Consider the following 20860-nt stretch of genomic DNA (forward strand, 5'->3'; position numbering starts at 1 on the left):
CAGCTCAACCTGCAGCTCAACACCATGGCTGCCCGTGGCAGATGCTTCTTCCTAGAGCTCTGAAGAAGAACAGCCCTGCTGGATCAAGCCAGAGGCCCATCTAGTCCAGCTTCCTCTTCTCACGGCAGCCCACCGCCGTGGGGAACCAGCAAGCTGGATCCGAGCACAAGAGCGCGCACACCCCTCTGGTGGCTTACAGCAACTGGTTTTCAGAACCATCACTGCCACTGTGGCTCATAACCATCAGCTGCCTTACCCTCCTTCACGAATTGGTTCAATCCTCTTTTAAAAGCCAGCCAAGTCGTTGGCCACGCCTGCCTCCTATAGAGCAAGTTCCATAGTTTAACCACACAAGGTCCTTTGTGAATGTCTAGGGCAGGTGGGAGGCCCGGGCAGGCCGTCTCAGTCCATGGGGGTGTTCAGATGGTGGATACGGAGCTCCTGCTCCGTGGCTTTCTCCAAGTTGAAAAGGGTCACCGAATCGGCCCCCGTGGCTGGGAGGGACCCCAAGCGCTGACCGCAGTCGTCATGGACTTGGGTGACGGAGTCTGCTGAGTCCGTGTCCCCCGGAAGCGCCAGGACGTTCTTGAGGGACGTGCCAGGCCGGGGGCCGCTGTTTGAGTTCCTCATGGAGAGCGAGATGGGGCTGGGGCGGCGGTCCCAAGCCCCCCGGCAGCAGGGCAGGTACTTTGCCATGGCCCTCTTGAAGTCCCGCATGAAGAGCGGGTAGATGATTGGGTTCATGGTGCTGTTGCAATAGCCCAGCCAAGTCAGGGTGTCGAAGAAGTCCTCCGAGACGCACTTGCAGACTGCCTGGAGGGAAGGAAGAGCGCGCAGGGTTAATGTAACGGGACTTCTTTTTCTTTTCCTGCAAAACATTGCCAGGCATAAAGTGCAGTCTCCCAAAAGCAAATGTCTTTGCAGGTGTTAAAGTCTTGCATGCAGTCATCTGCAGGGCATCAAAACAGGCTTTTTGGAAAACCTTTTGCATTCCGCATACAGCTTCCACCCACGGGGTGTACGTCAGTCTAAAGCGCTAAGGGAATTTCCTCATCGTGGCCACTGCAGCTGAGACGGAAGGGAGATAACTGTACTATTGTTAACGAAACAATATAAATCGAGACCATGCTGAGTCAAACCCACCTCTCTTTTTTGTAGATTGTCCTAGCCCAGCACACTAATCACTACACTACACTGAATCGTAGAGCTGAATACAAGCCCATGGAAAGCGATTACACCACCAGACACAGTTCTGGAGAGCTGAGCTGATTTCCTGGACCCCAGGACTTACCTGGGCCACGTTACAGACGAAAAAGGGGAGCCAGGCCACAAAAAACATCCCCAGAAGGACACCCAAAGTTAGGCTGGCCTTCAGGGCTCTCCTGCTGTGCTTGTTGGCAAATTTTCGGGTGTCGCTCAGGGCAGTCGATTGGCTGTGAACTCTGTGGACCTATGAAGGGAAAAGGCAAGGTGGTGCATGAGGACAAATGTGCTCCTCGTTCCTGGTCAGATTAGAGCACGGTTCCACTTCTCAAAAGCTGTACAGTATTTGAGTCGACAGTGTGATGCAGCATCAAAAAAAGCTAATTCAGTCTTAGGTTGCCTAGCGGTACCAGTTCTGGGTACAGTCAAACCTCGGTTCCCGAACGGCTCCGCTTTGGAATGTTTTCGGCTCCCGAACACCGAAAACCTGGAAGTAAATGCTCCAGTTTTAGAACTTTTTTTGGAAGCTGAACATCCAACACAGCTTCCGCTTGAGTGCAGGAAGCTCCTGCAACCAGTCGGAAGCTGCGCCTCGGTTGTCGAATGTTTGAGAGGCCGAACGGGATTCCGGAACGGATTACGTTCAACAACTGAGGTTTGATTGTACCACGATTTAAGAAGGATATTGACAAGCTGGAGGGTGACCAAGATGATAAAGGGTCTGGAAACCAAGCCTTGTGAGGAATGGTAGAGGGAAGTGGGTATGTTTAGTCAGGAGAAGAGGAGACTGAGAGGTGATTTGATGGTCTTACTCCTCCAAACCTTTATCAGGCATTACAGATATCGGTCATCATAAAACATCCATATATAAAAATTTTAAAATATATACAGATAAACAGCCATGTAAAAATATGTAAGAACGAGGATTTTCATTGAAGTCTCTTCCCACTAAATAGTGCTATTTGATAGTCATCTGTCAAGGATTCTTGAGCAGTGATTCTTGCATTGTTGGGGTATGGACTAGATGACTCTTGGGGTCCCTTCCAACTGTACAGTTCCATTGTTCCTTCTACCCTCAATAGAAAGCAATCCAGGCTCATGAAATCTAATTAATCCATCATACCTTTCAGCTTAGCCTTACGGTACAAGATTTTTGCTATTGATTACAGAGGCTTCTTAATTAGATTCCTTTCCAAGCCTTGAATATTTCATTTGGCGAATCATAGGCTCTCTCTTTCTCCCAGCAGTCAATTGTTATCACTGCATCATCTCTAAATTAAATAAACCCTGATTTTTGTGGGGGTTGCACTGCCGAAAAAGATCCAGCATGCACATACATCTTCAATATTATTTTGTTTTGCAAATTAAAGTTTTTATTGTAGTGTGTCTAGAGGCCCAATTTAGGGATGTGTTTCTTCACCTCCATGGTCCAGAACAATAATACTTTACTTCATCAATACACAATGTAATGAAAACACACACACATGCTCTGTCATTTACAAGAGTCCAAGAAGTCTGCTCCCCTTTTTAATGCAACCAAGTTAGTGGCCTTCGCTGCCTCCTGCAGGTGTGAATCCCATAGTTTAACTACATACTTGTGTGGAGAAGTACTTTATTTTATCTTGTTGCTATTGCACTCTGGGAGTCGGCTTATAAGAGGAAATCCAAATTATTTCTTGCAGAGGAGACCCTTTCCCCTGTTTCCCCTGTCTGTTCCTGGGGCCTCAGTAAAGCCATTAAGCCTCGGGTCTTGCTTGAACCCAAATTTACTTCACTTTCAATCTTGTGGTTGTGTCTAAATGCAGGCAAGTTGGAAGGGATATTCTCAGTCTAGCACATAGCTGTCAACTTTTCCCTTTTTTAAAGGGAAATTCCCTTATTTCGAATAGGATTCCTTGCAAAAAAAAAAGGGGGGGGGAGTTGTCAGCTATGCTAGCATAGGGGACTATCAAGTACAAAATCCTGTGGAAGATATACTGTGCAGCTGGTATGGGTCAGCTTTTCACAACTGGTGGTTTATGGATCTGTTTATGACATGTATATCCTGCCTTTCTCTCAAGGTGAGGTCCATATTTCTCCTTCTCCCTGTCTTCTCCTCACAAGAATCTGGTGAGGCCAATTGGGCTGAAAGTGAGTGACTAGCCCAAAGTCACCCAGGGAGTCTCCTGGTTGAGTGGGGCTTTTAACCCTGCTCACCCAGGTCCAAGTCCACGCTGTCTCTCCTAGAAATCTTGGTACGGTGGCCGTGCATTTCATGTCACCAAGGGCTGTTGCCCAGCAATGAAGTGTGTGGCTGTTTGAACAGAGGTTCTGGCATCCTCAGCGTGTAGAGACTTGCAGAGGTTTGCTGTGGTGACCCTTGCTTAGTCGGTATAGAACATGGCATCTGAAAAACTCCTGGCAGTAAGTGAATGTTGGCATTTCCTGTGGACTTAGCTCTGGAACAGGGATGTCCAACCAGTAGATCGTGATTTACCGGTAGATCCCCGGCTGATCCTGATAGATCGCAGGACCCTTATCGTGTACAAAAAGTTACGGGGGGGAGCAGCTAGAAAACACTGTGCAACCCTCCCCCCAAAAAGCTCGACAACTCTGGGCACTTCCCTCCTAAAAATAGCTCGGCAACTCTGGGCAATCCACCCACCCCACACACGCTCCTCCTCCTTCCAGTGACAATGGGTAGATTACTGCCAGTTTTTTTATACTGGAAGTAGATTACAGTCTCTTGGGAGTTGGACATGCCTGATCTAGAACATAGCATACTGGTCTTGTTATGTATGTTCCTTAGTGTCTCCTGCTCTGAGCTTGAGTCCACATCACAAGGCAGGCCAGGAATCTCAAACCTGCATTGTGATTCACTGCCTGGCGCAAAGCAACCAGTCATGCACTAGGTGGGTGTTGCAAATGATGTGCAAAGGTGTTTTCATTTCTAGAAGGAATTCCAAGAGCTGGGTTGTGATTTTCCCAGGGCAGAATCTGCATATGGGGGGAGGTTTACTTATGAAGAGCCATGAGCCTTAATTGCTAAACAAAGCAACGAAAGCTTGATTGGTGGGGATTCAGTTTTCCTCTGTGAGGGCATGTTTATAATCTGAGAACTAGCGGCAGCAGCACCATTTAGGATTATAACTGTTGGGGTTGTTGTTTGTTTGTTTTGCTGCTGTAACGGGTGGCGCTGTGGGTTAAACAACAGAGCCTAGGGCTTGCTGATCAGAAGGTTGGCGGTTTGAATCCCCGTGGCGGGGTGAGCTCCTGTTGCTCGGTCCCAGCTCCTGCCCACCTAGCAGTTCGAAAGCACATCAAAGTGCAAGTAGATAAATAGAGACCGCTCCAGCGGGAAGGTAAATGGTGTTTCCGTGTGCTGCTCTAGTTCGCCAGAAGCGGCTTTGTCATACTGGCCACATGACCCGGAAGCTGTATGCTGGCTCCCTTGGCCATTAACATGAGATGAGCGCCGCAACTCCAGAGTCGGACACGACTGGACCTAATGGTCAGGGGTCCCTTTACCTTTTAGCCTTAAAGATATCGTTTCCTTCCACCATGGGGTGGTAGCCTTCCAGTGGCTTAAATTGTAGGTGTCTCTTGATTGTTGTTTCAGGCATGACCATCTGAACTAGGCAATGCCATAGAGGTTTGAGTCAGATGCATGGGCATTTTAAAAGCTTTGTTAAAGGGAGATCATTAACCATCTCAAAACCCTTTAATGGGCTGAGGCTAAAAGGATTTGCCAGTCAACGTACAGTGGCAACTGTCCGTGGTGCTGAAATGCCTCAATTGTTATTAATTTATTATTTATACCCCAGCCACTCTGGGCGGCTTCCAACAGAATGTTAAAATGCAATAATATATTAAACATTAAAAGCTTCCCTAAACAGGGCTGCCTTCAGATGTCTTCTAAAAGTCTGGTAGTTGTATTTCTCTTTTACATTGAGGACTAGACTAGTGAATGATGGCAGACAGAGGTGAAGGGCCATCTCCCTTTTCTCTTTCCCTGTCCTGGGAAGCAGAGGAGAAGTGAAGTCCTTCTTTTATTCCTGCATCAAAGATGTTGTCTATTGCTATCAGCGACCTATAACAGCATTTGCAAACAGATAATCATAGAATTGTAGCAATTACTTCTGAGTAATACCCCTCCCCACTCTCTCACTATAGATAAGGGTCTGGTGACTTCTGTTTCCGTGTATCTGAAGAAGTGTGCATGCACACGAAAGCTCATACCAAGAACAAACTTAGTTGGTCTCTAAGGTGCTACTGGAAGGAATTTTTTTATTATTGTTATTTTGTTTTGACTATAGAATTGTAGAGTTAGGTCTTCTAGTCCATTCTGCTGCAGTGCAGGGATATCTACTAAAGCATCCATGACAGATGGCCACCCAACCTTTGCTTAAAAACCCCCAAGGAAGGAGAGTCCACTACCTCCCATGGGAATCTGTTCCACGCTCGAACAGCTTCTATCCTCAGAAAGATCTTCCTGATGTTTAAGTCAGAATCTCCTTTCTTTTGTAACTTGAATCCGTTGGTTCGAGTCCTACCCTCCAGAGCAGGGGGGAAACAAGATTGCTGCATCCTCCATGTGACAGCCCTCCAATCACCTCTTTTCCAGGCAAAGCATGCTCAGCTCCCTCAACTGTTCCTCATCAGGCTTAGTTTCCAGGCCCTTGGTCATCTTGGTCACTCTCCTCTATCCACATTCCAGCACTAGGGCTGCCTTCCTTCATTGGTGCTCCTCCGGATGTTGTTGAACTACAGTTCTCATCATCCATGACTGTTGCCCATGGTGTCAGGAGCTGATGGGAACTGGAGCCGATAACAGTATCTGGAGAGCAGCGGTTGCCCATTGCTGAACTAAACCATCACTTGCTTTTGCTGCTCCCACCTAACTCCATCTGCCTTCAGTTCTTGTAGGGGTGGGCAACCTGTGGCGCTCCAGGTGTTGTGGGTCTGCGGTCCTCATCATCCCTGACCATTGGTCATGCTGACTGGGGCTGATGGAAGCTGGAGTCCAACATCAGGTTGAATTGGACCCCTTGAGCTAACCGCCAGCAAGAGAGTGTCGCATTGAGGCAATTTAACGGGATGGATTAAAACAACTCGGATGGTAGTTTTCAACACTCACTGTCCTTTCCTGCACAATTCTCCTGGTTCAATTATTTCAAATGGAAGGCTTGATGATGGCTTTGTAAGTTGCAAAACATCATTGTGACCCTTTTAGCTTGTGTTTGTTTGCAATAAATGGGGTGGGCAATTATGGGGTGTTGGAGTTGAGATCGGCTATTTATTGAGGAACATAGCAATTGGGTTGTTTACCAAAGGTGTCAAGTCAATTACTTAAATGAAGGGGGGGGCGGAATTGTGCTAATTATGGCGATGCAGTAAAAGCTGCAGGTATCCGGCTAGTATTGATCACTGTCCAAAAGGGAAATAATTGAAGCTGTTCCTTCCTCATCCCCTACGGATAAATTGGAACGCCAGATTCCAGATCCCCCTGCTTCTTTCTCTTGAAAGCATTTCTAAGCCGAGAACCTGCCTGGCCCTGACATGGGGAATTTTTGGAGTTTCGCCTCCAAAACATTTAAAGGTAATTAGGCCTGTCATTCTCCTGTAGGGCACAAGGGTTCAATAGATGAGATTGAATGAAAGCTGTCTGCCTCTTATTTTTGAGGGGAGGGGAGGGGAGGAAAACTATGAGGACAAGGAACTTAAAGGAAAATGGGGAAGATAAAAGAAAGCTGAGAAGCTAGGTTCTGCAACTATAAGGACCAGAACCTTGACATGTGTTTTATTATTTCAAGCTGGCATTCTTGGGAAGCTGGATCCTTGCTCCCAGAGTTGGATCTTGCACATCTGCTGAACTGCAGTACACACACAGAGGGAGGGAGGGAGAAAGAGAGAGAGACCTGGGAACAGCTCCATTTCCCCTTAACAAGCACGCTAGTGACTAAATGGTCTTGGCAAATTAAATCTCGCTTGCCTAGAACATTAGTCATTTGTCGGAGGGTGACATTAGAAAAGTGTGGCGCCGGGGAGGCTGCTTTTCATCTTGCTGATGCATCTGATCCCAACCCTCCTCAAATGCCGGGAGAAAGATTATGTTATTCATCGCAGGGATTGCCAATCTTCACCCCCCTCCTCCCCAAAAAAATGCCCTGCTGACATGTCCGATTTCCCGCTAGTTGTAGTGCTTATTGAACTTGACAATGGGGTTAATTAGATTTTCCCAACATTGCAAGCAAGAGCACAGCAGGATCTTGGGAGTCTGGAGCTGGCTAGACTGGGCTGGCTAGCAAGTTTTACTTATTTACATCCTTATGAAGATTAATTTCCAGAGAGGTGCCGATCAGTGCTGTCAAGTATCCCGTTTCCCCCGGGATTCTCCCTTATTTCAAGCAGTTTCCCGCTGCTCTCCCTTATTTTTTTATTTCCCTTAAATATCCCGTTTTTAATGGAAGCAGCTCCTCCCCTGCTGGCCAGGGACTGGGTGGGAAGACCTCGCCTACTTGGGAGAGCAAAGCCTCAGCCCTCAAAGCAAGTGGGATCCGTTTCCCGCGCTTACAGGGGGGTGTATTCCTCCCCCTGCATCAGCCCCTATCCGTTGTCGCCGAGCCCCTCAGCCAGCCAATAGGGTTAGCTGGCGGGCGGAGCCTGGCTGCCTTTGAGCAGCTGCTGCTTCCTGTCCTGTTTGGATGGGATCAGACAAGAAGACAATGGGGCTCCATTGGACAGAGCACATGGCTGCCCTCCTCTTTGCTCCACTCTGAGCCCGAGCCCGCTTGGAGTTTACATTGCTGCTCCGCCCACTTTTGCTTCTGGCTCCGCCCACCGCTGACATGTGACTGTCCCCGGGATAGGTGAGACTGCTGATCCCTTATTTTCAAATCCAAAACTTGACAGCTATGGTGCAGATTAATCTGGGCATTCTCCCCTGCCCCCTTGCAAATGCAGGGCTCCCTCCCAAATGGGCATTGTGGTTTTTTTTCAACCAGAGCATTGCTGCTTTACCATGCCACGGTTAAAGAAATCACCAGACTGTGCACTTCAGTGCTGTCCCACTAACACTAAGTCTCTTTCAGCATAGCATAAGAGGCAACCTCTTGCCTGTGGATGTTTTCAACCGTCATTGGTTTTTAGAGGGTTTTGATCTGTTCTGAAATGTTTTGATTTGTGCATCTTATTCTGCCTGTCTGGGCTTCTTAGGGAGGAAGGGCAAGTATAAATACAACAAACAAACAAGTAAGTAACACGTTCAATGGTTCAGTCTCTGCCGCAGACGTGATGCTTTCTGATAGGAGCAGCTGCCATGTTTACCCATGAGCCATTAAGTCTGGAATTGCTCGGTGTGTCTCTGCATGCTGCTTTGTTCGCTCTCCCTCAAATTTATTTCCTGCCCCTCAGCTGAACCTGCTTAAGGGCCTCCGTACAGTATAAACGAATGCAGAGTTCTGTTGGATCAGTCCAGCATCCCGCTGTCATGACAGACAGACGCACGCCCTAATGAAAAGTTGTTCTAAAATCTTTTTAAGGTTGCATTTTAATTGTTTGATTGTAATTGTCGCAACTGACCCCGGGACCTTAAGATGAGAGGCAGGCAGCGTATTGTAACTATAATAAATACTAATATTAATATTCCGCCTCTTCCCCCAGAAGGCAGCTTACACACAAATTGAATCGACACAGATAAAATGCAAAAAGCTGAAAACGTAATAAAAAGCGATCGTTAAAAAGTAATTGAATTCTAATCGAACTAAAACAACGTAAAAGGCAGATTTTAAAACACAAGTGATAAGGACAGAGCAGCATTATTAAAAGTCCTGTTGGAATAAAACAATCTTCATCTGCTGGCTTAAGGACAGCAATTATTATTAAAATATTTTTTCTAATAAAATGAAATAATGGATCATGCCAAAAGCCCATCCAATCCAGCACCCTGTCCTCACAGAGGCCAACAAAATGCCCCAACGGGAAGCCCCAGGGAGGTAGGCTGCCTCTGACCCTGGAGGTTCCGCTCAGAAACCATGAGGACTAGTAACCTTTGGGCTTCATTCCTGCCTCCTCCTTTTGTGTCATCTCCATTTTAAAAGGCACGTGCTATGCACAGCCGTTGCCCTCAGTAAACAGGGACAGTTGGAGCGTAGGAAACGAGCTTTTAGAGTCACTGCTCCATGTCCCTTGCCTGCTCTCTCTCTCCCCTGTGGAGCGGCTGCTTCCTGCCCACTCACACATGGCACCGGGTTGCGGGGGGGGGGGACCGGAGTAGCTTCTCCCCCCTCCCTGCCTCGCCCCACATGATGAGCAGCAGCTCCTCAATATTCTCCAACAATGAGCCTGACAGATTTCCTCCTCCTCCACTGTTTTCATTCCGGAGGCTTCAGCTATCTTCTTCAGGAGAGAACAAAAGAGTCCGAGACAAAGAGAGCGTGAGAGAAAAGGGTGAGATTTCTCTCCCAAAACGAAACAGATATGTGCGCTCCTTGATTTGCTTGCAGAGCATCCCAAGTTCAATCCCTGGCATCTCCGGGTAGGACTGGAACAGACCCCTGTCTGAAACCCAGGAGAGATGCTGACAGTGGAGGCAGTGCTGAGCTAGGTGGACCAAGTGTCCTGACTCAGAATAAAGCAACTTCCTGTGTTTCCTATCTGCTTATATAAGTATATAAGGAGGAATTACTGTGCGTCACGTAAAGGGCAAGCAGAATGATCAGGGGGTGAAGCAACTCCCCTATGAAGATAGTGGAACGGACTCCCTCGGAAAGTGGTGGACTTTCTTTCCTTGGCAGTTTTTAAGTAGAGGCTGGCTGGCCATCTGTCAGGGATGCTTTAGCTGACATTCCTGCATTGCAGGGGGTTGGACTAGATGACCCTCAGGGTCCCTTCCAACTCTACGATTCTATGATTCTATAAAAAGTTGCAGTGTTTGGGACTTTTCAGTTTAGAGGAAAGGCAAGTTAGAGCCTGCATGGTAGACCTTTATAAAATTCCGTGTGACATGGAGAAAGTGGATGGAGAACAATTCTTCTGCCTTGTAGCACTGCACACTGGTGGAAGCTGAATGTTGGACGATTCGGGAAGGATTTTTAAAAGCCCATTTTCACACAACACAGAGTTAGCCTGTGGAACTCTCTCCCACAGGAGGCAGTGATGGCCACAAACCTAGATGGCTTTAAAAGAGGATTGGGCAGATTCATGGAGGAGGAGGGGACTATTGAAGGCTGCATTTTGCTTGCCCTTTCCTACTCTCAACTGCTAGGGACTGGTGAACATAATCAATTTCAGTTTATTTCTGTTCCTCAATTTTCTGCACAGAAATTCAGCCTGCCTCACTACTGCATCACTTCAATTCTTCATTTTTAATTCCATTTAGTGTCCATTCCTCCTGATCTAGACTTTTCTCTCTCTTTTTTTGCAAACAATTCCCCCTAACATCACACTTTGGGATGAGGGGTAGGTCATTTGCAGAAGAATAAGCACAGCTTTACCACTGACAGACACATTTCTGATTGGAGAATGGCATTGCCGAATCTGGAGATGTCTGATGTTCAAAGGGTTTCAGCTGGGTTTCCGTTTGTGCGCCCATTTCAAGAAGTGTGGAGTAATTGATTGACCAATTGATCCATGCATGCATTTCTAGACTGCCTTTCTGCCAAAGCCCTCTAGTCTGTTGAAAATTTTAAAGCATTGAAAGAAAATAACAAACTGGGGAGGATCTCATTAAAAGGCCACGCCTGTCATATTCCTCCTCCCTGGTCTCAGTGTTACTCCTTGTAGACCTCAACAGGGAGGAGGAAGATGGGGTGAAAACTGCCATGAGTTGGCTCTGCCTCAGCCAATCATTGGCTCTGGTTCCACCTACTGTGGGGCTCCTTGCCTTCTCCCCCACCAGCCCCAAAGGGCACCAACAGCCAATGGATGCTTCAGGAGTTGCATCCTGAACTGCAGATCCTACATTGAACCGGGGGTTGGTCTAGCTGTCCTCTGAGTTCCTTAGCAGATGTGGGATTCTAAGCTTGGGGAAGTGTCTCCACCACCACCAACAAAAAAGCCCGATTTTTGAGAGAAGCTTTCTCCGACACAGGCCTCCCTTGAGTTGTTGTAAAACCGCTCCAAAGTTAGTCCAAGAACACTCCGTTCTCTCTATAATGAGATTGTCTCTTCCCCACAAAAGCCACCCAAAAGCAGCGGCGGGGAGAGAAATGGAGGAGGAGGCAGATGAAAGGAATTGGCCTTATCTGGGGAAAACACAGCACCCGACTGGGAGCAGGAGCCATTAACTAGCAAGTCACACCGGATTTGCCGTTTTATCACCTGTCTTCTGACAGGACTTCCGAAGAAGAAGTCTGGCTGATTCCAAACACCACCGCCGCCAAAAAGAAAAAGTGCAGGTTAATCTTGCTCTTAAACTGCTTTCAGGTTCCTGCACATATTGCCAGATTCCTGAGCAGGAAGATGCTTTCTTTGCAGGAGATATCACACCAAGCACCAAGCTGGCTCTGTCATTAAGTGATTTGGGCTGGCTGCCTCAGGTGGCAAGTACTGGGGAGTGACGACTACCATTTATTACCTGCTTTCACCCTCAGGTTCCAGGGCAGTTTACAACAATATTAATATTAACAATTGTAAACCACTTACGGTGAGGTGTTGGGAGGGCAGAGGAACATAGGAAACCGCCTTCCACTGAGCCAGACCCTTGGTCCATCTAGCTCAGTACTGTCTACACTGACTGGCAGCAGCTCTCCAGGTTTGCAGGGGCGACTCATACAGGGAGGCAACGGGCAGACTCCTCTGAGGCTCGGCCCCCTTGAATGAACTAATTGTGCTGGCTGTCATGGTGTGATAGTGGCTGATTGGAAGGTGACAAAAAACCCCAAACAATGAGCTGCTCATTTTGATGTGTTCCATGGCAGGATGATTGATCACTCTCAGCGCAGATAATATAATAGGGGGATTGGATGAATCTGTCTTGCTCTGGGCTGACTGGCCTAAGGAATTGCATTGCCTGAGACAGTGGGGAAGACTATTGGGGGTGGGAGAATGTCCCCCATGTCCACACCAGGGGACCAGGGGAGGCCTTGCAGCAATAGAGGGAAATGGCCAGGGAGGAATTAAATTCAGTTGACATTTAAAGGAGAATCTGTCTATTTCACACTTTGTTTTAAAATCTGTGAAATGGAACTCAGCCATCCATAAAAATTTGCACTTCTCTGAATTTTGCAATGTGTTTCACGCACCAAGTAATGCTTAATAAAATAAAATGTGTATATAACATTAAAGCATGCACATAAAATGCACCCATTTGTGAAAATAATAAGGAAAAGTGTGTTCTGCTGGGGAAGATCGCTTTGCAAAGAATGCGTCCATTAGGGGAAATTGCATATAGAGAGATTGCCCTGAGAAGCTGGTGAACTTTCACAAGAACTTTATTATTTTTTGCTGCAAAGCGAACTTAAGATTGGTAAGTCAAGGAACAGAGAAAGACTGAAATGGGCAGGTTTGCCTATCAATAGTAGGTGCTTCCTTCCAGCATCTGTGGCTTGAGGTGACATGATAAAAGTTTATAAAACTGCTCATGGCAGGAGTAGAGAAAAGTTTTCCTGCTCCTCTTGTTTACACTAGAAGTCGTGGATATCCAGTGAAGCCAAAGGTTGGCAGATTCAGGAGCGATAAAAAGAAAGGACTTCTTGACATGGTGCAGAGTTGAACTATGGAACTCCCTGCCACAGGAGGCAAATGATGGCCACCAACTTGGATGGCTCTAAAATAGAATTGGACAAATTCATGGAGGAGATGGCTATCAGTGGATGGCTATGCTCTGCCTCCGCAGTCAGAGGCAGTAACGCTTCTGGATTCCAGTTTCTGGAAACCACAGAGGGAGATAATACTCTTGTGCTCGAATCCTATTTGCGGGATGCTGAACTAGATGGGTCCTTGGCTTGGTCCAGCAAGCTCTTCTCTGGGAGGGGAGTCCTCTGACAGCATGGCTGCGACACCTTCTCGTGAGTTTTATTCCCACCCCGAAGTACAGACAACAGCTGGGCTTCGGAACAGGCCCAGAGCCCTGACACCTATCAGAAACCAGTTAGAATCATGGAGCAACATGCACCTACCTGTTGAGTGGTTTCGTCAGCTGCGACGGACACGTTGTTGATAAGGGAGGCCACTTGCACCGCCTGCTTCCGAGCGGCGAGCAGGATGCGGCAGTAGGTGAAGAGGATGGCGACGGACGGGAGGAAGAAGGTCAGACCCGATGCGATGAGGGCATAGGGCAGGCTGACTGCGATGCGGCACTGCCCTGCTTCTTCGGCCTGGAGGGTGGCATTGAAGGGACGCGGGCCAAACTCCATCTTGTGCCAGCCCATCTCAATGGGCAGGAAGGAGACCAGGGCGGCTAAGGTCCAGGTGGCCAGGATGAGCAACACAGCCCTGCAGGATGTCATCCTCAGCTTGTACCTGAGCGGGGAGATGATGAGCAGGTAGCGGTCGAGGCTGATGACGCACAGGTTGAGGATGGAGGCGCTGGTGCACATCACGTCGAAGGCGAACCAGACGGAGCAGAAGGCGCCGTCCAGCACCCAGCGGCCATAGTGCTGGTTCAGCAGCGCCGGCGGCATCACCACCGAGCCCACCATCAGGTCGGACATGAACAGCGACACCAGGAAGTAGTTGGAGGTGTTGCGAAGTGCCCGCTGGGTGAAGATCAGCAGGATGAGGGAGAAGTTCCCCAGCATGGTCAAGAAGACGATGAAGCCGAGGAAGGCGGCCGTCCAAGCGCTGCCGCTCGGCGCGGAATGCTCCCCACCGGCCGTGCTGGCATTGCTGCCCCCCAGCTCCCCTTCCATTGACAAGATAGGAGAGCGTGGCGGAAGGGGGGGTTTGCGGCTCAGCCAAACGCCGGCACTAGGTGATCATCACCGAGAGCTTGCCGTTCGGTGGGTGCGAACGGATTCGGTGCCCTTTTTGCTCTTTCCTTGCTTCTTTCCTCCTCTCTCCTTCCTCCCACTCTTTGCCGGGAGCCAGAGCTGCACAGCGTTCCTCCGCGAGTAGGGAGATCCCCATCAATCAGTCGGGAGCCCCCGAGCCATCAAGAGGCTAACCTGGAAAGTCGGGGGGGGGGAGAGGCAACAGAAGCCACAATCCTCCGAGCTCTCTCTGCCACCCCCACGGCAACCGCCTTGACTCTTGGCTCCCCACTTTGCTCCCTGCAGATCTTCTCCTGGGGTGCGGAAGAAAATGAAAAGAAGGCACGCTCTCTCTTCTCCCCGCTGCCGTGGATGCGGCTGGCTGGCGGCACCGCCGATGCCTCTCCGCCACTCCTGCATCTATCTCTCGCTCGCTCTCGCAGAAGCTCTGCTCTGTTGCTACAAAGGATGTGGATTTTCTCACCCTGAAGATTCGGCTGAGTGTGGGGAGGGAAGGAAGCACTGAGTGTGCAGCTGGTGTTTTCAGGAGCCACATGCCAACTTGTGTGTGTGCAGAGTTTATTTCCCTTCATGGGCATTTAAGGCTCCAATCGCCCAATGCAGTGTAGAAACAGTTACTGGGTAAAAAAACAACAACACACAATTGTTAACATTTTCCAAACTCTTCAGAATCCTGGAGTCATTCCCTTGGAATATTTGTAGAAGCAGGGAACGTTACAGGAGCCTGCTGGATCAGGCCTCCGGCCTACCTTGTCCGACATCCTGTTCTCACTGTGGCCAACCAGAAATGGAAGGGACCCCCCAAAGATTATCTAGTCCAACCCCCTGCAATGCAGGAATCGCAGCTGAAGAATCCCTGGCAGATGGCAGAAGGCTATCCCATCCTTCCCTCGCCTTTCCGCTGTCAAACAGCTCTTGCCCTCAGAAAGTTCTTCCTAATGTTTAGTTGGAATCTCCTTTCTTGCAGTTTGAATCCATTGGTCCCCCATTGGATCTGAGCACAAGCTCATCCTTCCCCACTGCAGTTTCCCACAACAGATATTCAGAAGCATCACTGCCTCTGACTGTGGAGGCAGAGCCTAGCCAACTTGGCTAGTGGTCGCTGGTAGCCCTTTCCTCCACAAAGCGGCCCGGTCCTTTTCCAAAGCCATCCCAGTTGGCGGTTGTCACTGCCTCCTGTGGCAGTGAGTTCCATAGCTTAACCATGCCCTCACCTGGAATACTGTGTCCAGTTCTGGGCACCACATTTCAAGAAGGATACTGAGAAGCTGGAACGTGTCCAGAAGAGGGCAACCAAAATGGTCAAAGGCCTGGAAACGATGCCTTTATGAGGAACGGCTTAGGGAGCTGGGTATGTTTAGCCTGGAGAAGAGAAGGTTAAGTGGTGATACGATAGCCATGTTCAAATATATAAAATGATGTCATATAGAGGAGGGTGAAAGGTTGTTTTCTGCTGCTCCAGAGAAGCGGACACGGAGCAATGGATTCAAACTACAAGAAAGAAGATTCCACCTAAACATTAGGAAGAACTTCCTGACAGTGAGAGCTGTTCGGCAGTGGAATTTGCTGCCAAGGAGTGTGGTGGAGTCTCCTTCTTTGGAGGTCTTTAAGCAGAGGCTTGACAGCCATCTGTCAGGAATGCTTTGATGGTGTTTCCTGCTTGGCAGGGGGTTGGACTGGATGGCCCTTGGGGTCTCTTCCAACTCTATGATTCTATGCCCTGTGTGAGTAAGTCGTTTCTTTTGTCTGGAGACACACAAGTTCCCCGACCCTAATGTACAGGACTGTATTCTAAGGAGGAGGTGTGATAGACCAGGCTATCCAAATCTGAAACTCTCCAAGGCCTCCCATCTCCCCAGAGCTCCAGCCAGCATTACCCCACCCCCCACCCCCAAATCTGGAGGAGTTCCCCATTCCTTCATTAAAAGAAGGCAGAGTTGTGACCGGGGGGGGGGGTGGCGGAAGTGAAGGCAAGTGATGATCTAGTTCAAGAATGGAGAACGTGCAGCCCTCCAGAAATTGCTGGGCTCCTGATCCCTTGAGCTCCAGCCAACATTGCCAGCAGCCAAGCAAAATCTGGAGGCTTCCCCTTCCCCTCATTAAAAGAAGCCAGAGTTGTGATGGGGAATAGCTAGGGGCAGCGAAGGCAAATGATGGCCCAGCTCAGAAATGGGGACCTGTGCCTTCCATTCATTCTTGGGACTCCAACTCACTCCAGACTCAGCCAGAATGATTCCCCAATCCTGGTCTGGCAGGACGCAGCCCGGTCTGATCCGGCAAGGCCGTTAACGACGCTCTTACGAAACGAGCCCTGGCCCTTCTGCCGTTTTTATGGATGTTCCTGCCCTCCTTTAAACCTGCGTTAACCTCCCCTCTCCTCGGATTTTTGCATCCTGCTCAAACCGCTCCGAGGCTGCCCCAAGGCTCTGGCCTCGAGTTTCCTGGAGAAGCAGACTCAGTGGCCTCTTGTAAATCTGTCCCTCCTTGCAGTAACTAAGAAACAAATCTGCCTGATCTAGAATCAGGCCTTTCCTGGCTGCAGGTGCCTGCTCAGCCACCGAGGTGCCAACCTTCCCCGTTGGCAACAACCTCAATGGCCCAGTGAGCCCAGAATTGCCTCTGCATTAGGGATGGTGAACCTGAGACCTTCCTGCTGTTCCCAAATCCTATCGCTGCTTCTCATTGGATCTGCTGCCTGAGGCTGCGGGGAGTTGGAGACCAGCAATCCCCTGAGGGCAGAGGTTATCCTTCCCTGAACTAGACCAGTCGCTTGCCTTTATTGCCCCAGCTGCCTCGGCCACAACACTGGCCATCACTTCCCTTTGCTCCCCCTTGCTACAGGCAGCAGAAGTTCTGTTTCGCTGCTTACAGCCTCCAGGAGCTCATGACCAAGACTCGTAAATGAGGGTGTTTTGAGGGGGAGGCCCTGAGTTGTTCCTGGGTTCAATCTCTGGGAAAGACTTCTGCTTGAAACCCTGGAAAGGACAGGGCCGCCGTAACTATTAGGCTAACAAAGCTGTAGCCTTAAGTCCTCATCCTTTTTAAGGCCCTTGGTTCACGAGTTTAGCCACGAACTTGGTTCATTCGCTCTTAGCCTCACCTTTCTTACAGGGAAAAAAAAATCCTTCCAGTAGCACCTTAGAGACCAACTAAGTTTGTTCTTGGTATGAGCTTTCGTGTGCATGCACACGTCTTCAGATACGTATCAGAAGAAGAAGAAGAAGAGTTTGGATTTGCCACACGGTGGAAGAATGGCAGATGAAGTTAATGGACTTTATGGAGCTTGCTGAACTGACCGCGAGAATCCGAGACCAGGGGGAGGAGAAGGTGTCGAAGGATTGGAAGAAATTTAAGGATTACTTAGTTAATGGTGTAAAACTGAATATCTGAGCAGAATTAGCTATCGAACAGGCTTTAGCTAGATAAATATAAGTTAAAGATTTGGTAAGAATTTTATAATCAAGATATAAATAAGAATGTCTGAGGATTTGGAGAATGGATTAAGAACTATGTTTTTAGTAAAGGAATCTAAGGACAAATAAGATGGTTAATAGTTATGAAAGTAGATATATAGCTACCTAAAGTATATTGGAATAACAATGCAGTGGAGGGGGTGGGGGAAGTCCCGCCTATGTTTAGAAGATAAAATAAGAATGAGATAAAGATTAGTGTTTAGACAGGTTTGTATGTGTTTTTCTTATGTTTAGTGTGTTATTGTTTGATTTGTTTATTGTTTATTGTATTTTGTACTTTTAGTGTATTGGTGTATGTTTTGTTTTCTTTATATATGCATATGGAAAAATAATAAAATCTTTTTTAAAAAAAAAAAAAGAAGAGTTTGGATTTGATATCCCGCTTTATCACTACCGGAAGGAGTCTCAAAGCGGCTAACATTCTCCTTTTCCCTTCCTCCCCCACAACAAACACTCTGTGAGGTGAGTGGGGCTGAGAGACTTCAAAGAAGTGTGACTAGCCCAAGGTCACCCAGCAGCTGCATGTGGAGGAGCGGAGACGCGAACCCGGTTCACCAGATTACAAGTCTACCACTCTGAAGAAGTGTATCTAAAGAAGTGTGCATGCACACGAAAGCTCATGCCAAGAACAAACTTAGTTGGTCTCTAAGGTGCTACTGGAAGGATTTTTTAATTTTTTAATTTTGTTTTGACTATGGCAGACCAACACAGCTACCTACCTGTAACTTTCTTACAGGGTCGCGTTGTGATGCCCGGCGGGGGGTGGGGGTGGGGCAGAGAAATCCCTGTAACTCTGTGCTCTCCTGCACCCCCTGGAGGAAGGACATCGTTCCTGGCTTCACACAGGTGTTTAGCAACAGACGCCAGCTTGACCTTAATGGGAAGAGATTCCTTCCATCAACATTTGTATCAACAAAATACTCCCTTTCCCATCCTACGGAGCTTTGCTAGTCCCAGAGTGCCACCTGGTGGCCATAGAGGGGGGGAAATTGGTTTGATCAGCCACCCACACATCCCAGAAATCTATTTCTCCTTGATATTCATTTGGATCTAATGTGTGTCCAGAAATAAAGGTGGTGGAATTGAAAGTCTCATGTAGCTCAGAGGTGGAGGAGCATCTGCCTTGTATGCAGAAGGTCTCAGGTTCGAATCCCAATGGCATCTCCAGGTAGGGCTGGGAAAGACACACACACACACAAACAAACACACCTGCTATCTCAGATTTAGAAAACTTGCTGCAAGCCAGCGCAAGCAGCACTGAACTACAGTGCTGTCAAGTATCCCGTTTTCCCCGGGATTCTCCCTTATTTCAAGCAGTTTCCCGCTGCTCTCCCTTATTTTTTATTTCCCTTAAATTTCCCGTTTTTAATGGAAGCAGCTCCTCCCCTGCTGGCCAGGGACTGGGTGGGAAGACCTCGCCTACTTGGAGAGAAAAGCCTCAGCCCTCAAAGCAAGTGGGAGCCATTTCCCGTGCTTACAGGGGGGTGTATTCCTCCCCCTGCATCAGCCCCTATCCGTTGCCGCCGAGCCCCTCAGCCAGCCAATAGGGTTAGCTGGCGGGCGGAGCCTGGCTGCCTTTGCTTCTGGCTCCGCCCACCACTGACATGTGACTGTTCCCGGGATAGGTGAGACTGCGGATCCCTTATTTTCAAATCCGAAACTTGACAGCTATGCTGAACTAGCCGGACCAATGTTCTGGCGGAGCTGAAGGCATTCTCCTGTGTTCCTTCAATAAGTGGCATGCACGCAAAGAGGCTATGAGAAAGGCATGCCATTTGCTTTCCCCCCAAAACTCACAGAGGTGCTTTGCTATCCCTGAGCAGGAAACTCTATTGACTCTGCTTTTCGGCAGTTGCAACAACGGAATTGAATGGAGAGCTAGGGTGGCTTCTCATATGAGTGCAGAGCTAGAGCGGCTTCCCATTCCCCTTGGTAACACTTTCACCCTATTTGCTGCTGCTACAGCTCCTTCTTCCAGGTCATAAAGATCCAGGAATGGCCATTCCCCTTTTCTCCTACCGCTGCCTTTCAGATTGCTCCTCCAAAACCACCTTTTCCGAAGAAGATTCGGCTCCTTTCTCCCCAACTTCAACCAACTGATCCTGCGGCGAGGCGTCTCTGCTGTTTGCGAATGTTGCCTCTGGAGACGGGGGAGAAGTTTGGTTCTGTTCACCTATCTAACTTACACTCCTGGAAACCGTCTGAAACCCGAAATGCAGCTGTCCTTGGGAATCCGCACTTCCCTTAATTTTGCAACGTGGTTCCCCCCCCCCCAAAGCCAAAGGAGTGCAGGTGTCAAGGGGAAGCGTGCACCTAGAAATGCCCATCTCTGTGAAAATAACAGGCCTAAATGCATTATGTTGGGGGAAATTGCAAGAATGTCTAGATTAGGAGAACCGGGTGCTTTCGAAAAATGCTGATAGATTTTCATGAGCTAGGGAGGCTGCAGATCAGGAGGTATAGGCAGCCAGGGAGACCTCCCAGGCGCCTGCATGTCAATCAAAGTTCAGGGGAAGACATCATGAGTTAACTCCTCCCCTTATGAGATAATACCTCCCCTGGGGCATTTTCAGATCAGGAAGTGTGGGCAGCCAGGGAGGCTTCGGATCAGGAAACATGGGCAGCTGAGGAGACCTCCCAGATGCCTGTATGCCAATTAAAGTTTGGCGGGAAAACATAAGTTAACTCCTCCCATTATGAGCTAAAACCTCCCCTGGGGCATTTTCAGATCAGGAAGTGCAGGCAGCCAGGGAGGCTGCAGATCAGGAAACATGCAGCTGGGGAGACCTCCTAATGACTGATGTTTTAATGTATTTTTAATATTTTGTTGGAAGCCGCCCAGAATGGCTGGGGAAACCCAGCCAGATGGGCGGGGTATAAATAATAAATAATGTATTATTATTATTATTATTATTATTATTATTATTATTATTATTACCTTGTACCAGGACAAGAGGTCATGCATTAATTCCTCCTATGGTGGGGGGCAGGTCAGTTTCAGCATAGCAAGATCTAAAATGCTGCTGTACTTTCTCTCTAACGTATCCAATTCTTCTGCCCTTTGTATGACAACTATCTTAGACCCATGGAAGTTGCTGCACGTGGCCGACTTAAGTCTGTTACCCGCAGTGGGTCTACTCTGAGTAGGACTTAGAGGGAAGCAGCCCCACATAAATATTTGCACATAAATATTTGCATTCTGAAAAGACTATATCGTCTCATTCGACAAAAGATCCGGAGTGACACGGTATGTGGATGTTGGATCTAATTTAT

At 48.4% G+C, this 20860-nt stretch overlaps 1 protein-coding gene across 1 annotated transcript; it reads right to left on the reverse strand.

The window, feature by feature from the left end:
* Positions 1–336: 336 nt before the first annotated feature.
* HTR6 (5-hydroxytryptamine receptor 6) lies at positions 337–14056 on the reverse strand. Its single transcript, XM_033159433.1, has 3 exons — positions 13302–14056; positions 1292–1450; positions 337–813 (listed from the first exon to the last, which is right to left on the reverse strand). The coding sequence occupies exons 1-3, from the start codon at positions 14031–14033 to the stop codon at positions 403–405; spliced, it is 1302 nt and encodes a 433-aa protein (XP_033015324.1). The 5' UTR covers positions 14034–14056; the 3' UTR covers positions 337–402.
* Between the last annotated feature and the right edge of the window lie 6804 nt (positions 14057–20860).

Source organism: Lacerta agilis, chromosome 8, assembly GCF_009819535.1.
Source record: "Lacerta agilis isolate rLacAgi1 chromosome 8, rLacAgi1.pri, whole genome shotgun sequence".
NCBI classification, from domain to species: domain Eukaryota; kingdom Metazoa; phylum Chordata; class Lepidosauria; order Squamata; family Lacertidae; genus Lacerta; species Lacerta agilis.